General features: G+C 39.2%; 1 protein-coding gene across 2 annotated transcripts in view; it reads right to left on the bottom strand.

Annotated features, from left to right (window-relative positions):
* The window catches only part of Slco1b3 (solute carrier organic anion transporter family member 1B3), a 51478-nt gene extending 34903 nt beyond the window's left edge, over window positions 1-16575 (bottom strand). Inside the window, exons 1-2 of one of the 2 annotated variants that reach the window (XM_021661620.2) lie at window positions 16507-16575; window positions 11478-11631 (exon numbers count right to left, since the gene is read on the bottom strand). In XM_021661620.2, coding sequence (XP_021517295.1) covers window positions 11478-11561 — 84 coding nt within the window. In that variant the 5' untranslated portion in view covers window positions 11562-11631; window positions 16507-16575. Of the gene's footprint in view, window positions 1-11477; window positions 11632-16506 lie in introns of those variants that run through there. The other variant, XM_060384368.1, reaches the window with a different exon arrangement.
* Window positions 16576-18345: the final 1770 nt, after the last annotated feature.

The raw sequence follows: 18345 nt of genomic DNA, 5'->3' as shown, positions 1-18345 counted from the left end.
GAACCGCATAGAAGACCCAGAAATAAATCCACACACCTATGAATACTCGATATTCGACAAAGAAGCCAATTCCATTCAATGGAAAAAAGACAGCATCTTCAACAAATGGTGCTGGACCAACTGGATGTCTACATGCAGAAAAATGAAAATAGATCCATATTTATCACCCTGCACAAAACTAAAGTCAAAGTGGATCAAGGACCTCAACATAAAACCAGATACCCTAAATCAATTGGGAAAAAAAGTGGGGAACAGCCTAGAACTCATTGGCACAGGAGACAACTTCCTGAACAGAACACCAACAGCACAGGCTCTAAGAGCAACAATCAATAAATGGGACCTCATGAAACTGAAAAGTTTCTGTAAAGCAAAGGATACCGTCATCAAAACAAAACGACTGCCTACAGATTGGGAAGGAGTCTTCACTAACCCTTTATCTGATAGAGGACTAATATCCAGTATACACAAAGAACTAAAGAAGCTGAAAAGCAGCAATCCAAGTAATCCAATTTAAAAATGGGGAACAGAGCTAAACAGAGAATTCTCGACAGAGGAATATCGAATGGCAGAAAAACACTTAAAGAAATGCTCATCCTCATTAGCCATCAGGGAAATGCAAATCAAAACGACCCTGAGATATCACCTTACACCCATCAGAATGGCCAAGATGAAAAACTCAAGCGATAACACATGCTGGAGAGGTTGTGGAGAAAGGGGAACCCTCCTCCACTGCTGGTGGGAATGTAAACTGGTACAACCACTCTGGAAAGCTATCTGGCGCTTTCTAAGACAAATAGGAATAGTGCTCCCTCCAGACCCAGCTATACCACTGCTAGGTATATACCCAAAGTTTGTTCAAGTACACAAAAAGGACACTTGCTCAACCATGTTTATAGCAGCTCTATTTGTAATAGCTAGAACCTGGAAACAACCCAGATGTCCATCAACGGAGGAATGGATACAGAAATTGTGGTATTTTTACACAATGAAATACTATTCAGCAATCAAAAAGGAGGAAATCATGAAATTTGCAGGCAAATGGTGGGATCTAGAAAAGATCATTCTGAGTGAAATATCCCAGAAGGAGAAAGACAAACATGGGATATACTCACTTATATAGACCTATAAGATATGATAAACATAATGAAATCTATACGCCTAAAAAAAAATAATCAATTGAGCGGACATGGAGTAAGATGATCAATCCTCATTTAGAAAGACAGATGGGATGTGCATTGAACGTATGACAGGAGTCTACTGAGCACATCTGAAAGACTCTAACTAGCAGTGTTTTCAAAGCAAAGACTCATGACCAAACCTTTGGCAGAGTACAGGGAATCATAAGAAAGAAGGGGAGTTAGTCTGATGGGGAAAGGATAGGAGCTCCACAAGGACCAAATATATCTGGGCACAGGGTCTTTTCTGAGACTGACATTCAACCAAGGACCATGTATGGATATAACCTAGAACCTCCACTCAGATGTAGCCTGTGGTAGCTCAGTAACCAATTGGTTTCCCAAAGTGAGGGGAACAGGGACTATTTCTAACAGGAACTCAATGACTGGCTCTTTGGTCTCCCCACCCCCGAAGGGAGGAGCAGTCCTGTTAGGCCACAGAGGAGGGCTTTGCAGCCAGTCCTGAAGATACCTGATAAAACAGGATCAGATGAATGGGGAGGAGGTCCCCCCTATCAGTGGACTTGGAAAAGGGCAAGGTGGAGATGAGGGAGGGAGGGAGGGACTGGGAGGGAATGAGGGATCAGGACACGGCTGGGATACAGAGTTAATAAAATGTAACTGATAAAAAAAATAAAAAATAAAAAAATAAAAATAAAACTGTCCTTCTGAAGTCAAGAATAAATCAGTATTTTCCAAATATGAGTAAAATATGTGTGAGCTTATGCTACCATGTGGATGAACCTTGAGGTCATCGCACTAAAACAAATAAGCCAGTCAACAAAGCAGAGATACTATGCCTAGTATTGGGAAGTGTGTCTAGTAGGAGGGGGCACATATAAAAGAAGGGAAAATGTAGAAAAAAGGGATAAAAGAGACAAGCAGGAAAACCCCCAGGCTCAGTAAATATATTTATGAAGGTGTGAAAGAACGAAATAACAAAATCTGGCTGCAGAGATGTTTCAGTGGTTAAGTATACTTTTTCATGCAGAGAACCATGTATTATTCTCAGGTCATTATTCAGTCCTGTAATGCTGATAAGCAGGCAGGGAACACTTGCATGGATTTTGTAGCATTTCTTCGCAGATGTAAATGTACTTATTTCTCATATCTTTGAGGTCATTTGTATAATTTTCCTTCCCTTTTTCCTATCTTTCTTTCTTTTTAAGATAGGATCTCGCTATGTTACCCACTAGCCCCAAATCCCTGAGTCTCAATTTCTCCTGCATCAGCCTTCTAAAGAAGGACCATACACATGTACCATCATGCCCAGTTCTATTTTTAAATGTAAATATTGTTTGTGTCTTAGTTTTCAGAATTATTCATGATTTGAAGTAAATAATGATGTACTAGATTCAACAATGAAACAAAACTGCTCTCTTAATAATAACAAAATAATAGATCTGGAGAGGATGGGAGGTCCACAAGGAGAGCAACAGAACCAAAAAATTTGAGCACAGGGGTCTTTCCTGAGACTCATACTCCGACCAAGTACCATGCATGGAGATAACCTAGAACCCCTGCACAGATTTAGCCCATGGCAGCTCAGTGTCCAAGTGGGTTCCATAGTAATGGGAACAAGGACTGCTTCTGACATGAACTGATTGGCCTGCTCTTTGATCACCTCCCCCTGATGGGGGAGAAGCCTTACCAGGCCACAGGGGAAGACAATGCAGCCACTCCTGATGAGACCTAACAGACTAGGATCAGAAGGATGAAAAAGAAACCCTCCCCTACCAGTGGACTTGGGGAGGGGAATGTGTGGAGAAGGGAGAGGAAGGCAGGGATTGGGAGGGGAGGAGGGAGGGAACTAGAGGGGGGATATAAAGTAAATAAGTATAATTAAAAAAATAATAATAACAAAAAAAACTTTGAATCAGTCTTAATTCACGCAGTTTCAGTTATTGGTCCTCCTACTGATGTGTACATTTGTTGTGCATCTCTTTGAAGTATCACCCCAAATTTCCTTTTCTTTGTTCTCTTTTACTATATTTTTCTCCTCCCAGATTATTGACCTCTGAGTTCATTTGATAACAGTTCCTCCAAAGTATTTTCAATATTTCATCATCTTTACTGAGCAAGTACTCATGCAGGTTTGTGTTCATGCCATTTATTAATCCTCTTAACAGAATACCACAGCTCAGATCCCCCTTGTAAATAACAGACTTTTCAATGTGATTAATATGGACTGGGGAGACAGCTCAGAAGAGTACTGTCTGATCTTCCTAATGACTGGGATTTGGTTCTCAGCACCCACATGGCTGCTTACAAACATCCAGGACTCTAGTTCCAAGAGATATCATGCCCTTTTCTGGCCTCCCTGGGTACATGGTGCACAGACATACACTTGGGTACACACATACACATAAAAAAATAAATATTTCTTAAATGTGTATTTGACTCATTTGTTCAGAAACTACAGGACTGGAGTTCAGGGAAATAATGATAATATAATGTATTCTCACAACTTAAAAAATGAGCTTTTAAATAATTTTAAGTATTTGTTTGTTTCTCTCTGAGAAATAATAATTACACCAATTTTAAAGATTTGATATTTCCTCACCCTTCATCTTCTAATGTTTTCTATAGCTGAAATCTCTGCTGAAAGTTCATTGACATAAAAACACAACTGTCCTGTTAATTTAGTCAAAAACATTTCTATACAATATACTACAACAGATATCTACTAACCAGTGATTAGCGTATTGACAGAATAATGTGTTGATTAACAAAAAAGCACAGGACATTTTCATCTAAACCCTAACTATGGAAGCTCTGATTGATGGATACAAAAGAAGCACTTTGAAGAATCCAGGGGCATCTAAGCAATGTAGATAGAACTGTAACCAAGAACAAATCTTGGTCTACCTATGAGGAGCTGCCAAAAGTTCAGAGACGTTTTGCATTTTCAATTATTTCGATCTTAAAAGAAACATGTAACACCCAAAATTTTACAGTCAAACCCTAAATTGGTTTTAAAAAAGAAATAAATACTGGACATAAACCTACTGGGCACAGAGATTCCCCAATGCCCTGGGGTATTATAAGGGGATAAGATACATTTATGTAGATATAAATTTCTTTAGATTATTGATATCTTACTAATATGCTCACTATATAATTCTGAAATGGTCACTAGAACGCTGTTCATTATGTTTTTCAAAACTTAAGTTTAAAAAAAGAATGGCAGAAGTTTACAAAGTGTCAAAGAAGAGAATTGAAATCTCCAATAAAAAAACACATTGGAAGACTAGCAAGAGAGGTTCATTTTTGTATGTGAGGTTTGAAAGAGAAGTAGCAGTGTTCATCCATTAGATTTAAATTTTTTTTATTGAACTTTATTTTGCTATATATGTATCTGATTTGCCTATGCATGTATGTGTGCACCAAGTTCATGCAGCGCCAAGGAGGGCCAGAAGAGAGCACCAGACGCTTTGGAACTTGGAAAGATCCCTGCAGGTGCTTGGAACTGGAAGAGTAGCTAGCGCCCTTAACCACCTTCCTAACCCAGTAGATCTTAAACTAGGGCTGGTAGGCCTGAGATAGGAGGTAAAGTCTATGTTTACCGGCAGTCCCAAAAAGGGATTGTTTATTTATTTTGGCCAGAGATCTGGGCTTGACATCTAAGGCAGGCTCCATGGGCCACTGGGGTCCCTGTACAGTTTTGACGAACTCGGCTGCTTTATCTGGATTGCAACTGATTTACTCAGCAAGCATTAACTACAATTACAACCACGCAGCTATGCTGCTCAGCTTCTGTGTAAACAATGGTGCGAAATGTCGTGGGCAGTAAAATAAGCCACGAAACCTCCTAAAATCACCTGAGGCCAAAGAGCCAGGGGCAGACAGTGCAATGCGGACTGAGAGTCAGTCACTACAGTCTACGTTATGAAATACCCGAGGGAACAGGGACCGAGGCCCCGCTCGGATGAAGCTTTCATAGATGCAGCCATTACTATATGAGATGAGTCTTGGGAGCTCAAAGAAACAGCATATAGGATGAAAGAGGGAGCAGGTAAAAACTTCTAAGCCACCTAAGAGAACGGAGCAATTGAAACGCAGAGGGGCAGGGTGGGGGCGAGGCCGAGCACAAACAGGCCCAGTATCAGGAAGCAATATGCATTTTAAATGTAACACAAAAAATTCAAAGTAGGGGCTGATTCAAAGTAGGGGCTCAGGAAGTAAAGTGCTTGCTGCCAAATCTGATGATCTGAGTTCAGTCCCTAGAATCCGCATGATGGAAAGCACAAATCAACTCATGCATGTTTTCCTCTCATCTCCACATGTGTACCATGACATGCATTCCTGGACACAGGCAGCCACAATGAAGATAATCAAAGAAATCTTTACAAAGCTGAGCTGATAATTGAACAGAATAAATAATCAAGAATAGGCTGTAGGAAAAAAGGTTACAGACACCGGAAGTGTCGCAGGGACCCAAAGCAACCTGGGGACAAAGCAAAGGCAGATGTTTCTTTTGTAGTCTCTGCTCTGCACTGCTGCTTGTGGAAGTGCTGGTATAAGAAGTTGGGGCAGGAGAAGGGGGGAAGGCCAAGCAGAAGTAAGGCAGACCAGACCCCTCAAAGAGATTTGTTGGGAGTACTTCTGTGAGCTGCCAACTAAAGCTCTTACGGTTAATCCCTGGAGCATTTTTCCATGGTGTTTGTAACTTTCACTTTGTGGATGTTTTATTTGATGAGTTTTACTCACGTTTGATCTTTTCTCAGTCTTATCCTCAGGTGAAACCTTAACCGTTGCCTATGTCATCAGTTCTCACCTCTTTCATGCTGTATTTACTTTTGTTATTTATTTATTTGCTTATTTATTGTGTTTATGTGGTTGCATATGTGCCACAGCATTGTAGAAGTCAGAGGACAATCTGCTGGACTCTATTTTCTCCTTCTAATATATCTAATTATATAAATTAATATATACATTATATATAATATGCATAATGTAAAATGTCCTGTGATTGAACTTAGGTCTTCAGGCATGGTAACAAAAGCTTTACTCAACAGCTTTTTTCTTGCTGAGCCATCTCCCAGACCTTCTACAGTTAAAAGCTTTACATACAAAATGCATTTTAGTCATAAATTGTTTCTTTAATACAATCATTTTTATATAATGTTCAAAATTACATTATCTAGAGTTACAGAGGATGTGGAAAACACACACATGCATAGTGACACAGGTACACTGACAGGGTCTCACTGGATAGAGTAGGCTGGCCCATGTACTTAGAATTGCCTCTGTCTGCCATATGCTAACATGTCAGGTGTGCACCAGCATGCTTGCCCTGAGGCTGATTTGTTGCTTTTTAAGTCATTCACAAGTACTGAGCTTTAAGACATAAGGAAACTCCCACCAGCGATAGAGGAGGGCTCCCCTTTCTCCACATCCTCTCCAGCATGTGTTGTCACTTGAGTTTTTGATCTTAGCCATTCTGATGGATGTAAGATGGAATCTCAGAGTCATTTTGATTTGCATCTCCCTGATGACTAAGGAGGTTGAGCATTTCTTTAAATGTTTCTCCACCATTCGATATTCCTTTGTTGAGAATTCTCTGTTTAGCTCTGTATCCAATTTTTTAACTGGATTATTTGGTTTGTTGGTGTCTAATTTCTTGAGTTCTTTGTTTATTCTGGATATTAGCCCTTTATTGGATGTAAGATTGGTGAAAATCTTTTCCCAATTTGTAGGTTGTTGTTTTGTTCTGGTGACAGTGTCCTCTGCTTTACAATAAGGAAAAGAACTGAAAATTTAACTTTCCTCGATCCATGAGATATTACTACATGTGGCAAAACATTTTTCTGAGATTGAAAGAAGGGCCAGAAACACAAAGTGTCACAGTTTGTCAAAGTAGAAACTCAAGAGTTTCAGACAATTCAGAGCCATTGTCCAGGCAGAGGACCTCAACTGCAATAGCTGAAGGCACACGTGAACAAAGCCAAACATCCTTAGCATTTTCTGCCATACCCTATCTTAGTCAAAGAGTCAACGTGTTGAGAAGTTGAGAATTTTCTTTTTTTTTTAATTTTTTTATTTTTTTATCAGTTACATTTTATTAACTCTGTATCCCAGCCGTGTCCCGATCCCTCATTCCCTCCCAGTCCCTCCCTCCCTTCCTCCCTCCCTCATCTCCATCATGCCCCTTTCCAAGTCCACTGATAGGGGGGACCTCCTCCCCATTCATCTGATCCTGTTTTATCAGGTATCTTCAGGACTGGCTGCAAAGCCCTCCTCTGTGGCCTAACAGGACTGCTCCTCCCTTCGGGGGTGGGGAGACCAAAGAGCCAGTCATTGAGTTCCTGTTAGAAATAGTCCTTGTTCCCCTCACTTTGGGAAACCAATTGGTTACTGAGCTACCACAGGCTATATCTGAGCGGAGGTTCTAGGTTATATCCATACATGGTCCTTGGTTGAATGTCAGTCTCAGAAAAGACCCTGTGCCCAGATTCTCTCCAGGAGTTTAACCAGGTTTTTTTTTTTCAATGCAGTTTATTCAGGAACCTTGAACAATCATCTGACCCTGGGGAAAGCCAGCCCACAGCTTAAATAGCCTCTGGGTAGCCAACCCCAGCGTGCCATGTGGGCAATGCAGATAGGTCCACATACATGGAAGCAAGCCAGATCCTCAGCCTTAGCCGAATGTGGAATTGTTCGTGACAGAGAGCACTCACCATCAGGAAGGTGGAAGGTGGAAACCAGCTCCATCTTTCAGGCACAGCATTCCGCAGCTCTCTACAGTTCCCCCTTTTTGTTTTAGACGCATCAGGCAAGAGTAGAGGTCTGATCTCTGATATTAGCAATAAATTGGGACTTTGTACAGATGTTCATTTAGGTGTCATCCACCCAAAGAGCATCAGACCCGTCCGATACCTTTTTCTCAGAGGCGGGACCTGGGGCATCAACCCGCATGCAATCAGACATGTTTTATAGCAAACCTTGGGGGTAAATCCTTACACGAGAAAAGAAAATGTCATTTTGAAATAAACAGTGCCCATCCATTATGGTTTTGTTTATTTTTCTGTGGATTTTAGAGACAGGGTTTTGCTACATAACCCAGGCTGAACTTACAACCCTTCACAGACTCCTACACACTGGGAAGGCTTATGTGCAGCCTTAAAGTCATCTCTTTGTTCTTGACAGGTCTTGCTTCAAGGAGAAATGTGTAACTGTGGTCATTGTAGGATTGCCAGTTGCCATGGGTTGGGTAAATGTATAATGTGGCAGGGCAAATAGAATTTTTAAATGCAAAAAATATTTATATATTTATATAATTATATGTGTGCTTAAATTTGCAGAAGGTTTAATTCCCTAAGGGAAAACAAATGTCAACTAGGAACTTTTGGCAATAATATTATGTGAACACATGTGCATCAGTATTTAAAAGATGTATTACTCTTCTTTTTTAAAGTGTATTAAAAGGAAGAAAGGCTTCATCTCTGTTGTGAAAAGGTTAAGGCAATGTTTTCACACTTCATTCACACTGGAGTAGAAATGGAATTCAGAATAAAGAGATAAGGGGAGAATTTTATCTTTGTCTTGTTTTGTTTTGAGGTGATAACACAATTTTGTACTGCTGAATTGAGGCATAAAGGTGCAAGAATATGAACAGAAGAGCTCACAAGTGGTAAGCTCTCTGTAACCTAGTTAGCTCAAGGCAAAGATTTATGAGTGCCATTGTATATCAAAGTTCATTGCTATGTGAATTCATCATTCACTTCACTCTTAGACATTTGTACCCATGGGATCTGTGGATACCAGTCATATATTTGGGCTCTGTACATAGACTTGAATAAGTCTGAGGACCTGATGAATGATTCATGCTGAGTGATTTGCCATGAAGTTAAAATTTCAGGTACATAAAGAAAATAATAGTAAATAGTCCAGGGATAAACTCTTAGTTTCCATAGAATGACCCAGGCACTAATATCATCTAAGTCCAATTACTTTAGTAATATGGGTCGGAGTTGAGACCATGGATATAGAATAAGACTGTCTCACACCAGACTTTGCTCCCCACTCTGGTGGTTTAGATGAGAATGTTCCCAACAGCCTCATATATTTGAATGCTTGGTCCCCAGTCAGTGAAACTGTTCATGAAAGATTAAGAGGTACCGCCTAGATAGAATGGTCTTGCTGGACTAGGTTTGGCCTTGTTGGAGTAGACGTGTCACTAGGAGTGGGCTTTGATGTTTCAAGAACCTATACTGCCCTCCCCAACCCCTGTCTGTTTTTCTGTAAAGCTCTCAGCTACTGCCATAGTGCCATATTTGTCTGTTTCCTGCTATGGTGATCATGGACTAACTTTTTAAAATTGGAAGTAATCTTCCAATTAAACGCTTTCTTTTATAAGGGTTGCCTTGGCCATGGTGTCTCTTCACAGTAATAGAGCAATAATTAATATAACAATTACAAACTTTGAGACCTGGGATGGATAGTTCTTGGTCAACTTGGCACAACAGAATTGCTGGAAAGAGAAATCTCATTTGAGAAAGGGCTTCCATTAGATCGCTTGTAAGCAAGTCTATAGGGCATTCTCTCTGTTTTTTAAATATTTAGTCTCTTTACATGCCTATTGTAGCCCCTCCTTTCTCCCCCCACCCCCAGCCCCATTCTCCATCCCTATTCCTCAGAAAAGGAGAGCTCCCCTTCCAGTTTATCAAGTCACATCAGGACTGAGTGAGTCCTCTTCCCCTTTTGGGGAATGTGAGGGATGTGGAGGATGACCAAAAAAGCAGGCAACAGAGTCCATGTAAGAGACAGTCCTCAGTCCCCTTACTAGGGTACCTTCATCAGGGCATTCTCTTAACTGACAACATGAGAGTACCCACCCCACTGGGCAGGCTGTAATGGGAAGCAAGTCAGTAAGAACACTCTTCAGTAGTCTCTGTTTTCCATTCTGCCTCCAGGTTCCAGCCTTGCTAAGTTCTGCCCTGTTGTTTCTCAGTGATAGATTGTGTAAGATGAAACAAACCCTTTCCTCCCCAAATTTCTTTTGGTCATGGTCTTTAGCACACAATAGAAACCTAAGTAAACAAGACATAAGGAAAGAAAGCCATTTTCTCTGGGTGTATCTAAGGCTTCTTTTCTCATCTATAAAACATTGATAATATCTGGTTGATGGTATTGTGCAATGGATCAAGTCCATTAGCGGAAATACAACAGTGCACTAGCACCTGGCATGCAGCAAGTGTTCAGTAGATGTTGGTCATTAATACTATTGCTTTTTCTGTCTTCCTAATTAGGCTGCATCTAACTCCTGGCTCTGTGCTGTTCTCCAGACATTCTGTAGGAGAAATGGCTTCATCATACACAGGTAGATGAAATTAAGACAACACAGCATAATACCCCAGACATGCATTGTCATTGCACCATGCTAACCAGTATCTTTCCCCAACTTTCCTTCTGCTTAAACATTATTCAGATATTTCATCAAAACAGACTTTTCCAGAAGTCAGTGAAAACAAATAGAAATCACATTTCTTGGACAAAGTTAAGAGAGACTTTTTTTTTCTTCAGCATTCTTGCCACTGAGGATTGCATTGCCACTGCTGTCTGCATTCAGCTATGTAAGATCTCAGCCTCAGCTAGGTAAGGAACTTAAAATACAACCACAGTTGGTAAGGCAATCGCAGTTGATGTCTTGTCCTTTCTAAGGTTTCAAGGCTTTGTCTTTGGTTCAAATGTCTTTATTTTAAAAGGAAGGTGATTTGGGTCGGACTTTTTCCACTTTGCTGACTTGGCTTCTCCATGTCATACCACTCATCTTTCCTGTGTGTGAAGTAGCCTGTGTCATCAATTCCCCATAGGTTTGTGACAAAGCAAAGGGCAGTATAATCATGTTTCAGATGAGAAAATTAAACAACAGTCCTAAGTTTCTGACCAGGTTTTTGCACCAGGTCTTTTATTAATGCCAATTTTGTTTTCATAAGACTATGTTCTTTTGTTACCAGAATTTTTTAAAGTGATTCTAAGAATATTTTACATATCACACACATCTTTTATTTTAACATTTATAGTTATCTCTTGGTCCATCAAGAGCCACAGTAAATATCAAAATATTTCTAATTGTTCAATGTTCATAAATATTCAAACATTAGAAATTTCACCAGAGGAAAACTTTACCCAAATTTTAAAACTCTTAAATTAAGGTATGACCATGTTGCCAAAGTTTTATACTTCAATGAAAATTCTAACTTGCAACCTAATGTTCTTTTAAAATAACTGGTTTCCTTTTTTGTAAGTAAAAGTTTTTTCTTTACTTATTTTGGTCTGTAAGTATGACACTCATCTTACCTTGAAGCCACCAAAATGTCTTGTGTTTCCTGGTCTTGAAGGCTGGGACTCTGCATCTTTGCCTGAATTTTGAATTTGGTCCATGACTGAACAGTATATGTGGCGGGAAGGTCTGCAATCACTGTCGACAAATACCTCCCTTTGAAATGATCACCTGCCCAGGAAGAGCACGTATCGTTTATTTTGCTTTAGCAGTATTCCATTTACAAGTGAGAAAAACCATAATGTCAACCCCAACCATTCCATGGCTGATATTTATTAAGGGCTTCTTAGGTCTCAACTGCTGAACTAGGCAAATGTTGCACACAAAAATGGAGAAAGAAAACGCAAGGTTCTAACCTCAGGGACATTTTTAATTTTAAATTAGTAAATTTATGAAGAGAAGTGTAAAGCCAGTAAATTAAATAAGATTTATTTATATTTGAAATGAACAAAAACGTTAAATTATAGGAACTAAGATTTTTATATCACTCTGCATGTCTAGGTTTTATAGCCTAAGAAATAAAACTGTGCATTAAATTTGTCTTCAAAATTTTAAAAAGTGCCAAAAGGAGCCTTACATTTAGCAAATACTCAAAATAAACATGTTATGGGTCATAATAAGAACTGTGTAAGGTTGTTTCACAGAGGGGTAGATTTGGAGCAAAAGCATGTAGGGTTCATGTCTGATGAAATGTGTAAAGAATGTTCCAGGAACCACAGAGACACTGGCCATGTTTGACTTATCTTGAGAAGTCATTTATTATCCAAGATTTAAAAAATGATTGTAAAACATGAGACACAAAATAATCATAAACCTTCCTTATGCCCTGCATATGTCCCTGCATTTAGAAATAATTAAATACATGGTTCCCTTATAACATGAATGGTGTCATATCATCAAGACTATCCTATGCTCTTTTCACTGATGCATATATTGAATGTCATCTGTATAAAGGGGGCTTATAAAGGGAATGTACAAAGGGGATTCTAAAGGGGATGCATTGTCCATGCTGTATTTAACTAGCTGCATATAGAGTAGTAATTGGGATGTATTTATTCATGAGCGATCATTCCTGTGGGGTGAATTCCTACAAGCATTTAGTATCAAGTATAAAAGAACCTATATTTTAAGTGTTTGACTCCTTGTTCTTTTTTATTTGATTGGTTTTCTTTCTTTTTTTTTTCAAGACAGTGTATCTTTTTGTAGCTTTAACTGTCTTGAAACTAGCTGTGTAGGCCAAGCTAGCCTCAAACTCACAGAAAGCTACCTGCCTCTGTCCTTTGGGTGCTAGGATTATAAGGTGTGTGGCGTGACATTGGGGAGCCTGCCTGGAGACCAACAACCAATGGCAGGCTCACGGATTGTGTGAAGGGACCTAACTGGTCTCCCAAAGATATATAATGTGCCCTCTCTTCCAGGAATAAACCAGTCTGCATGTGCTTGCCATCGGATGGCAGTCACCTGACTCCTGGTGTCTGTGTACTTACTCCAGCACCTTTCACCCTCTTGGCTTGGCAGCCCCAAGACTGGAATCTTGGGAGGAAGACCAACTTCTGGCCTCCAACATGGGGCATGAACCCATGATCCTGAGATGAAAAGTTGAGAAACATGTGTGTCTTTCTGCTTCTGGGATACCTCACTCAGGATGATCTTTTCTAAATCTTAACATTTGCCTGCATATTTCATGATTTCCTTGTTTTTAATTGCTGAGCAGTATTCCGTTGTGTAAATGTACCACAATTTCTGTATCCATTCCTCAGCCGAGAGGTATCTGTGTTATTTCCATTTTCTTGCTATTACAAATAAAGCTGCTACAAAAATGCTTAGAAGATAAGAGCACTGGGGGCTCTTCCCAGAGTCCTGAGTTCAATTCCCAGCAACCACATGGTCACAACCATCTATAAGGAGACCTGGTGCACTCTTCCAGCCTGTAGGCCTACATGCAGGCAAAACACTGTATACATAATAATTAATATATTAATTAATTAAAAAATATGTTTAAAAAAGAAAGGCAAATGGGACGGAAATCTGAAGAGGGAGAAAACAGGAAACAGGACAAGAGCCTGTTTCCACAGAGGGCATCTGAAAGACTCTACCCAGCAGTGTATCAATGCAGATGCTGAGGCTCATAACCAAAGTTTGGGCAGAGTGCAGGGAACCTTATGAAAGCAGGGGGAGATAGAAAGTCCTGGAGGGATAGGAGCTCCACAAGGAGAGCAACAGAACCATAAAATCTGGGCGCAGGGGCCTTTTCTGAGACTGAGACTGAGACTCCAACCAAGAATCATGCATGGACTTCAAACCCCTGCTCAGATGTAGCCCGTGGCAGCTCAGTGTCCAAATGTGTACCCTAGTAAGGGGAACAGGGACTGTCTCTGACATGAACTTAGTGGCTGGTTCTTTGATCACCTTCCCCTAAGGGGGGAGCAGCCTTACCAGGCCACAGAGAAAGACAATGCAGCCAGTGAGGAGGAGACCTGATAGGCTGTGTTCAGATGGAAGGGGAGGAGGACCTCCCCTCTCAGTGGACTTGAGGAGGGGTATGGGAGGAGATGAGTGAGGAGAGGTAGGATTGGGAGGGAAAAAGGGAGGGGGCTACAGCTGGGATACAAAGTGAATAAACTGTAATTAATATAAAAAATTAAAATTAAAAAGTCAAAAAACATAAATATTATTTAGGTATGTGCCTATTATGCAGTATGTTCACTATATGGTAAATGTACAGTTGACTATTGTTATGCTAGTTATAATCTGTGAAATTAATTAGAACATGGAAAGTACACATCTAAACTCCGATTCTAAAGGACCCATCAGGGCAGATTCCTGGATACTTACTGTCACAACAGTTTAACCGACTAATGTAACCTTTCATGTACATTTCTGTTGAAAAGTACTTTACTGAATATACTCACACCATTAACATTGAAGGAGCAGAGTGTAAAATGCTCAAGTTAGCCTGAATGTTATGAAACACAAACAGTCACATACATTCACACTAACTTTGTCTCTCTTTGCACACACATTTATGGATCAATAGTGGGGTATTATCACTCATATAAATGTGAATAAATATAAATCGATGCAGACCACAGAAATGCATATACAAATAGCTGAATTCCAATCATCCCATTTTCTTCACATTTCAGCCAATCATGCCTGCTTCTGTTTAGCTCATGGGTGGGGTGGGAGGAGCAGAAAATCAACCATGTGTTGTGTTAAGGTCATAAGAAATCCTTCAGTAAGTTTTCCAACATTTTCCCATACATGTCTTTGTTCAGGACTAAACATTTGGAAATAGCTTTTCCCAGGTAATCTCAGGCTGGCATGGCTTGTGAAGTGGACTTCTTTCCTTCACACCTAGCCTTCATATATATATTTCCAAACCCCAGAAGGCAGCTGTCTTGGTCCTCCCATTCTTTAAAGAACTAACTTCTTATCCTCCAACCTTGCCTACTTCCCTGTGCACATTCTACCTGGACTTAGAACATCTAATGGATCCATATGCTACACAAAATATGATTTATATTTTTTATTTGGTGTCTTTACAATTTAAACCCAGCTCTTGTTTAAAGTTTTATTTTCAATTCATTCACAAAGCCCTCTACACATGGTGACACCATTTGAAGAATAACAGTCTCTACCCTTTTGAAGTTTCTTCTTAACTTGTAATCTTCCTCATCTCAGGGTTGTATATCTTCCCCAATTGTCTCTTTTTAGTGTTCTGTTTACCTTTCCTGAAACAATCACTCCCTTTCTGGTAGGTGCACCATTCAAGCATCGTGTCATATATTTCCCCTCCTTTGTCAGACAGACTAATTATGTATAGTTTTAAACATTGGAGGGGGGAATAAGCAACAAATTTTGGAAAGATAACTAGTTTTCTCTAGTTTCTCATAAGTACTGAGCTGTAAACTGAAATATAAGCAACGCGGAGGTGAGAGGGCCAGTCTGGGTTTGAGTCATATGCTATAATTTTTCTGTACTTTGGAATTTGAAGCCTTATTTGGAGGTGTGGACTGCATTTTTATCTAAAAGTGCTGTTTCTTGGTTCTAAATGACTAAAATATGTCATTTAGACATTTTAAAAAATGTCTGGAGACACTATGCCAGTCATCCCTGAGAAGAATGCAGTCTTCCTGGGTAGATTTCAGGGAAGCAGAGCCAGCCTCTGCTACTATATATCTGCGTTTATTATACATGGGTCACAGGAAGGAAATAGAGACAAAGAGCCATCTATCCAAAGAACCAAGGAGGAGAAGGAAAACAGGACCAATCTACACCTTTCCTGAGGAGTTGGGGATCCTCATTTCCCATCTCACTTTGACAGTAACAATTTTCTCATCACCTTCACACACTGAAGAGGTAAAGTGGTGTTCCTGGAGATCTCCTCTGTGCTAGGAGCTATGATCTTCCTAATTTTAAAATAATTGAATTGCAAATAAAGCCACCAAGAAAATCTGTTTATGACCCTTCCTTTCGAGTCACACAGAAGACTGCATCTGATGGGAAGCAGGCTCTGTGAAGAAGCTTAGAGGCACTGCCTATTCCTGTTCATCATCTAGACTGCAACTTCCTTTGTCTAGATCAGACAGAAGAAGAAGAAGAACAAGAACAAGAACAAGGAGAACAAGAAGAATAACAAGAACAAGAAGAACAAGAACAAAAAGAACAAGAAGAACAAAAACAAGAAGAAAAAAACAGAAAGGGAGAGTCAACTTGTCATTCTATGTGGTTGGTAAAATAATTATCCATAGTGAGTGTTAAGGAGGCCAACCTGAAGATCACTGTATCAGACTTGAAGTTCCATTTGTCTAGACAGAACTGAGTTGATTTACAAATCCTATTTTAAAATTATCTATTAGTTACTATAACTTGGGACTGTGGAAACCTGAGTCACACTTATCTCCTGAAGGGATAGGTAACAGGTTTTGGAGCTGGACAGAAGACAGAAGCCATACGACTTGTACCATGACCACCCCCACATATTGCATTTGTATTGTGAAGATACAATCAAGAAATGCTGAAAGCAGTAGGAAAACGTCTTACCTGATCTTGGGCCCCTGCAGCAATTGTGACATGTCCAATCTGTATCCGCCCTAAACATCCCTCTTTAAAGTCTCTCAGCTTTTTTTTTTTTCTGTCAGTTCATGATTAACTATCTCTTCAGGTCTCTGTTCTACACAAATAGCAAGGGGGAAAAAAGCCAAAAAGATCAAAGCTCAACGATCTAGCTAGAAATTTGCCCCAGATTCCTGTGTTTCAAGACTGTTGTAAAAACTTCTCAGAATTTATACATTATCTTAAACTAATGCTAAAATAATACGCTTTATTTTTAGAAGTTACTTGCAGTTTTCATTAGGTTTCATTGGCTGCACATTATTTTCTTTGGGAATATAAATATAATATATTATCCAAGGTATTAAAACTCCATTTTGGGGAAAAAAGCCAGTGTAATACTGAAAAAGAACCCAGGTTTCATTTTCAAACAAAAATTTACAGCATTGCTTGGTACTTGGGTAGAGTTCTTAAAATTATAAAATAATTTTATCATAATGAACTCAGAAAAAATCACACAGCTATACTAAGGAAGCCTCTGAAATAAATGCTGTCAATGTATACTTATTTCATTCTTTTGGTTAGATGTTTACCTAGGTACTTAATTTATATAACGATTATGAATGGAACTTTTTCCCCATAAGAATATGTTGCTAGTGTCTAAGAAGGCTGATGGGTTTTAATATTGATTTTATATTCTGCATTTCTACTTTGCATGCTGATTACATCTAAAAGTTGGCTAGTCAACTCGAAAAGGTCTTAAAGTATAGAATCATGCCATCTGCAAATAGAAATAATCTGACAGTTTTCTTTCCTTTAATAACTTTCGTTTGTCTAAATTGCCAAAGCTAAGGCTTTGACGACTATATAGAATAAGAGAGGGCAGAGTGGGCCTCTTTTTCTTGTTAATGATTTTAGAGGAAATATTTCCAGTTTGTCTTCATTTAATTTAATCTTGGCTCTAGGTCTGTTGTATTTAGCCTTTATTGTTCTGAGGCATGTTTGAGCTATTCCTATTGTCTACATGATGATTATATTAAAGGCATATTGCCTTTAATGTTGCCAAATGTTTTTTCAGAAATTGAAATTATTATGTGTTTTTCATCTTCAAGTTGTTTATATTATATACTACATTTATTGGTTTATATATGTTGAACCACCCTGGCCTTTCTGGGTTGAAGCCCATTGGACATACTATATGATGTTAATTTGTTCCTGAATTTAGTTTGCAAGAATTTTATAGAGAATTTTTGCATCTCTGGCCATCAAAGAACTTGAGTCTTATTTTTTCTTTTCTATTGTGCCACTAACTGGTTTTGGTATCAGCATAACTCTAGTGCTTCAAAACAATATTGAAATGGGGTGGGAATAGTGGACACCCCACTTTCCTTCCTGATTTCAGTGGAGTGCTTCAAGCTTTTCTCCGTTTACGACAATGTTGGCTGAGGGTTTTCAGACACAGCTTTTGTTATGTTGAGCTTGTTCCTTCTAGTCTTCCATTCTCCAGACTTTTTTTTTAAATACTTCAAATATATTTTCCTGTTTTCAAAATGAGAAAGTAAAATGTGCATAAAATACTTTCCATAGCAATTAATTTGAATATGATTGATTTCATCAATATTCAATATTGATGTTGTGGTTTAACAGTGACATGCAGCACCTGTTGAAATCAAGGTTTGGATACGTCAATCAACCTGAAACTTCTGAGTAAAGCTGATAGAACAAATCATGAAGGTATGTTGGATTTTTGGTGGACACCATGCAGGAGAAAGTGCAGTGGGCACCTGAGATTCCTGGAGATGGTGCACCATTTTGCACAGCTGCAAAGGA

The sequence above is a fragment of the Meriones unguiculatus genome, chromosome 5 (genome assembly GCF_030254825.1).
Source record: "Meriones unguiculatus strain TT.TT164.6M chromosome 5, Bangor_MerUng_6.1, whole genome shotgun sequence".
In the NCBI taxonomy this organism is placed as follows: domain Eukaryota; kingdom Metazoa; phylum Chordata; class Mammalia; order Rodentia; family Muridae; genus Meriones; species Meriones unguiculatus.
This window is presented reverse-complemented; position numbering and strand designations above follow the sequence as displayed.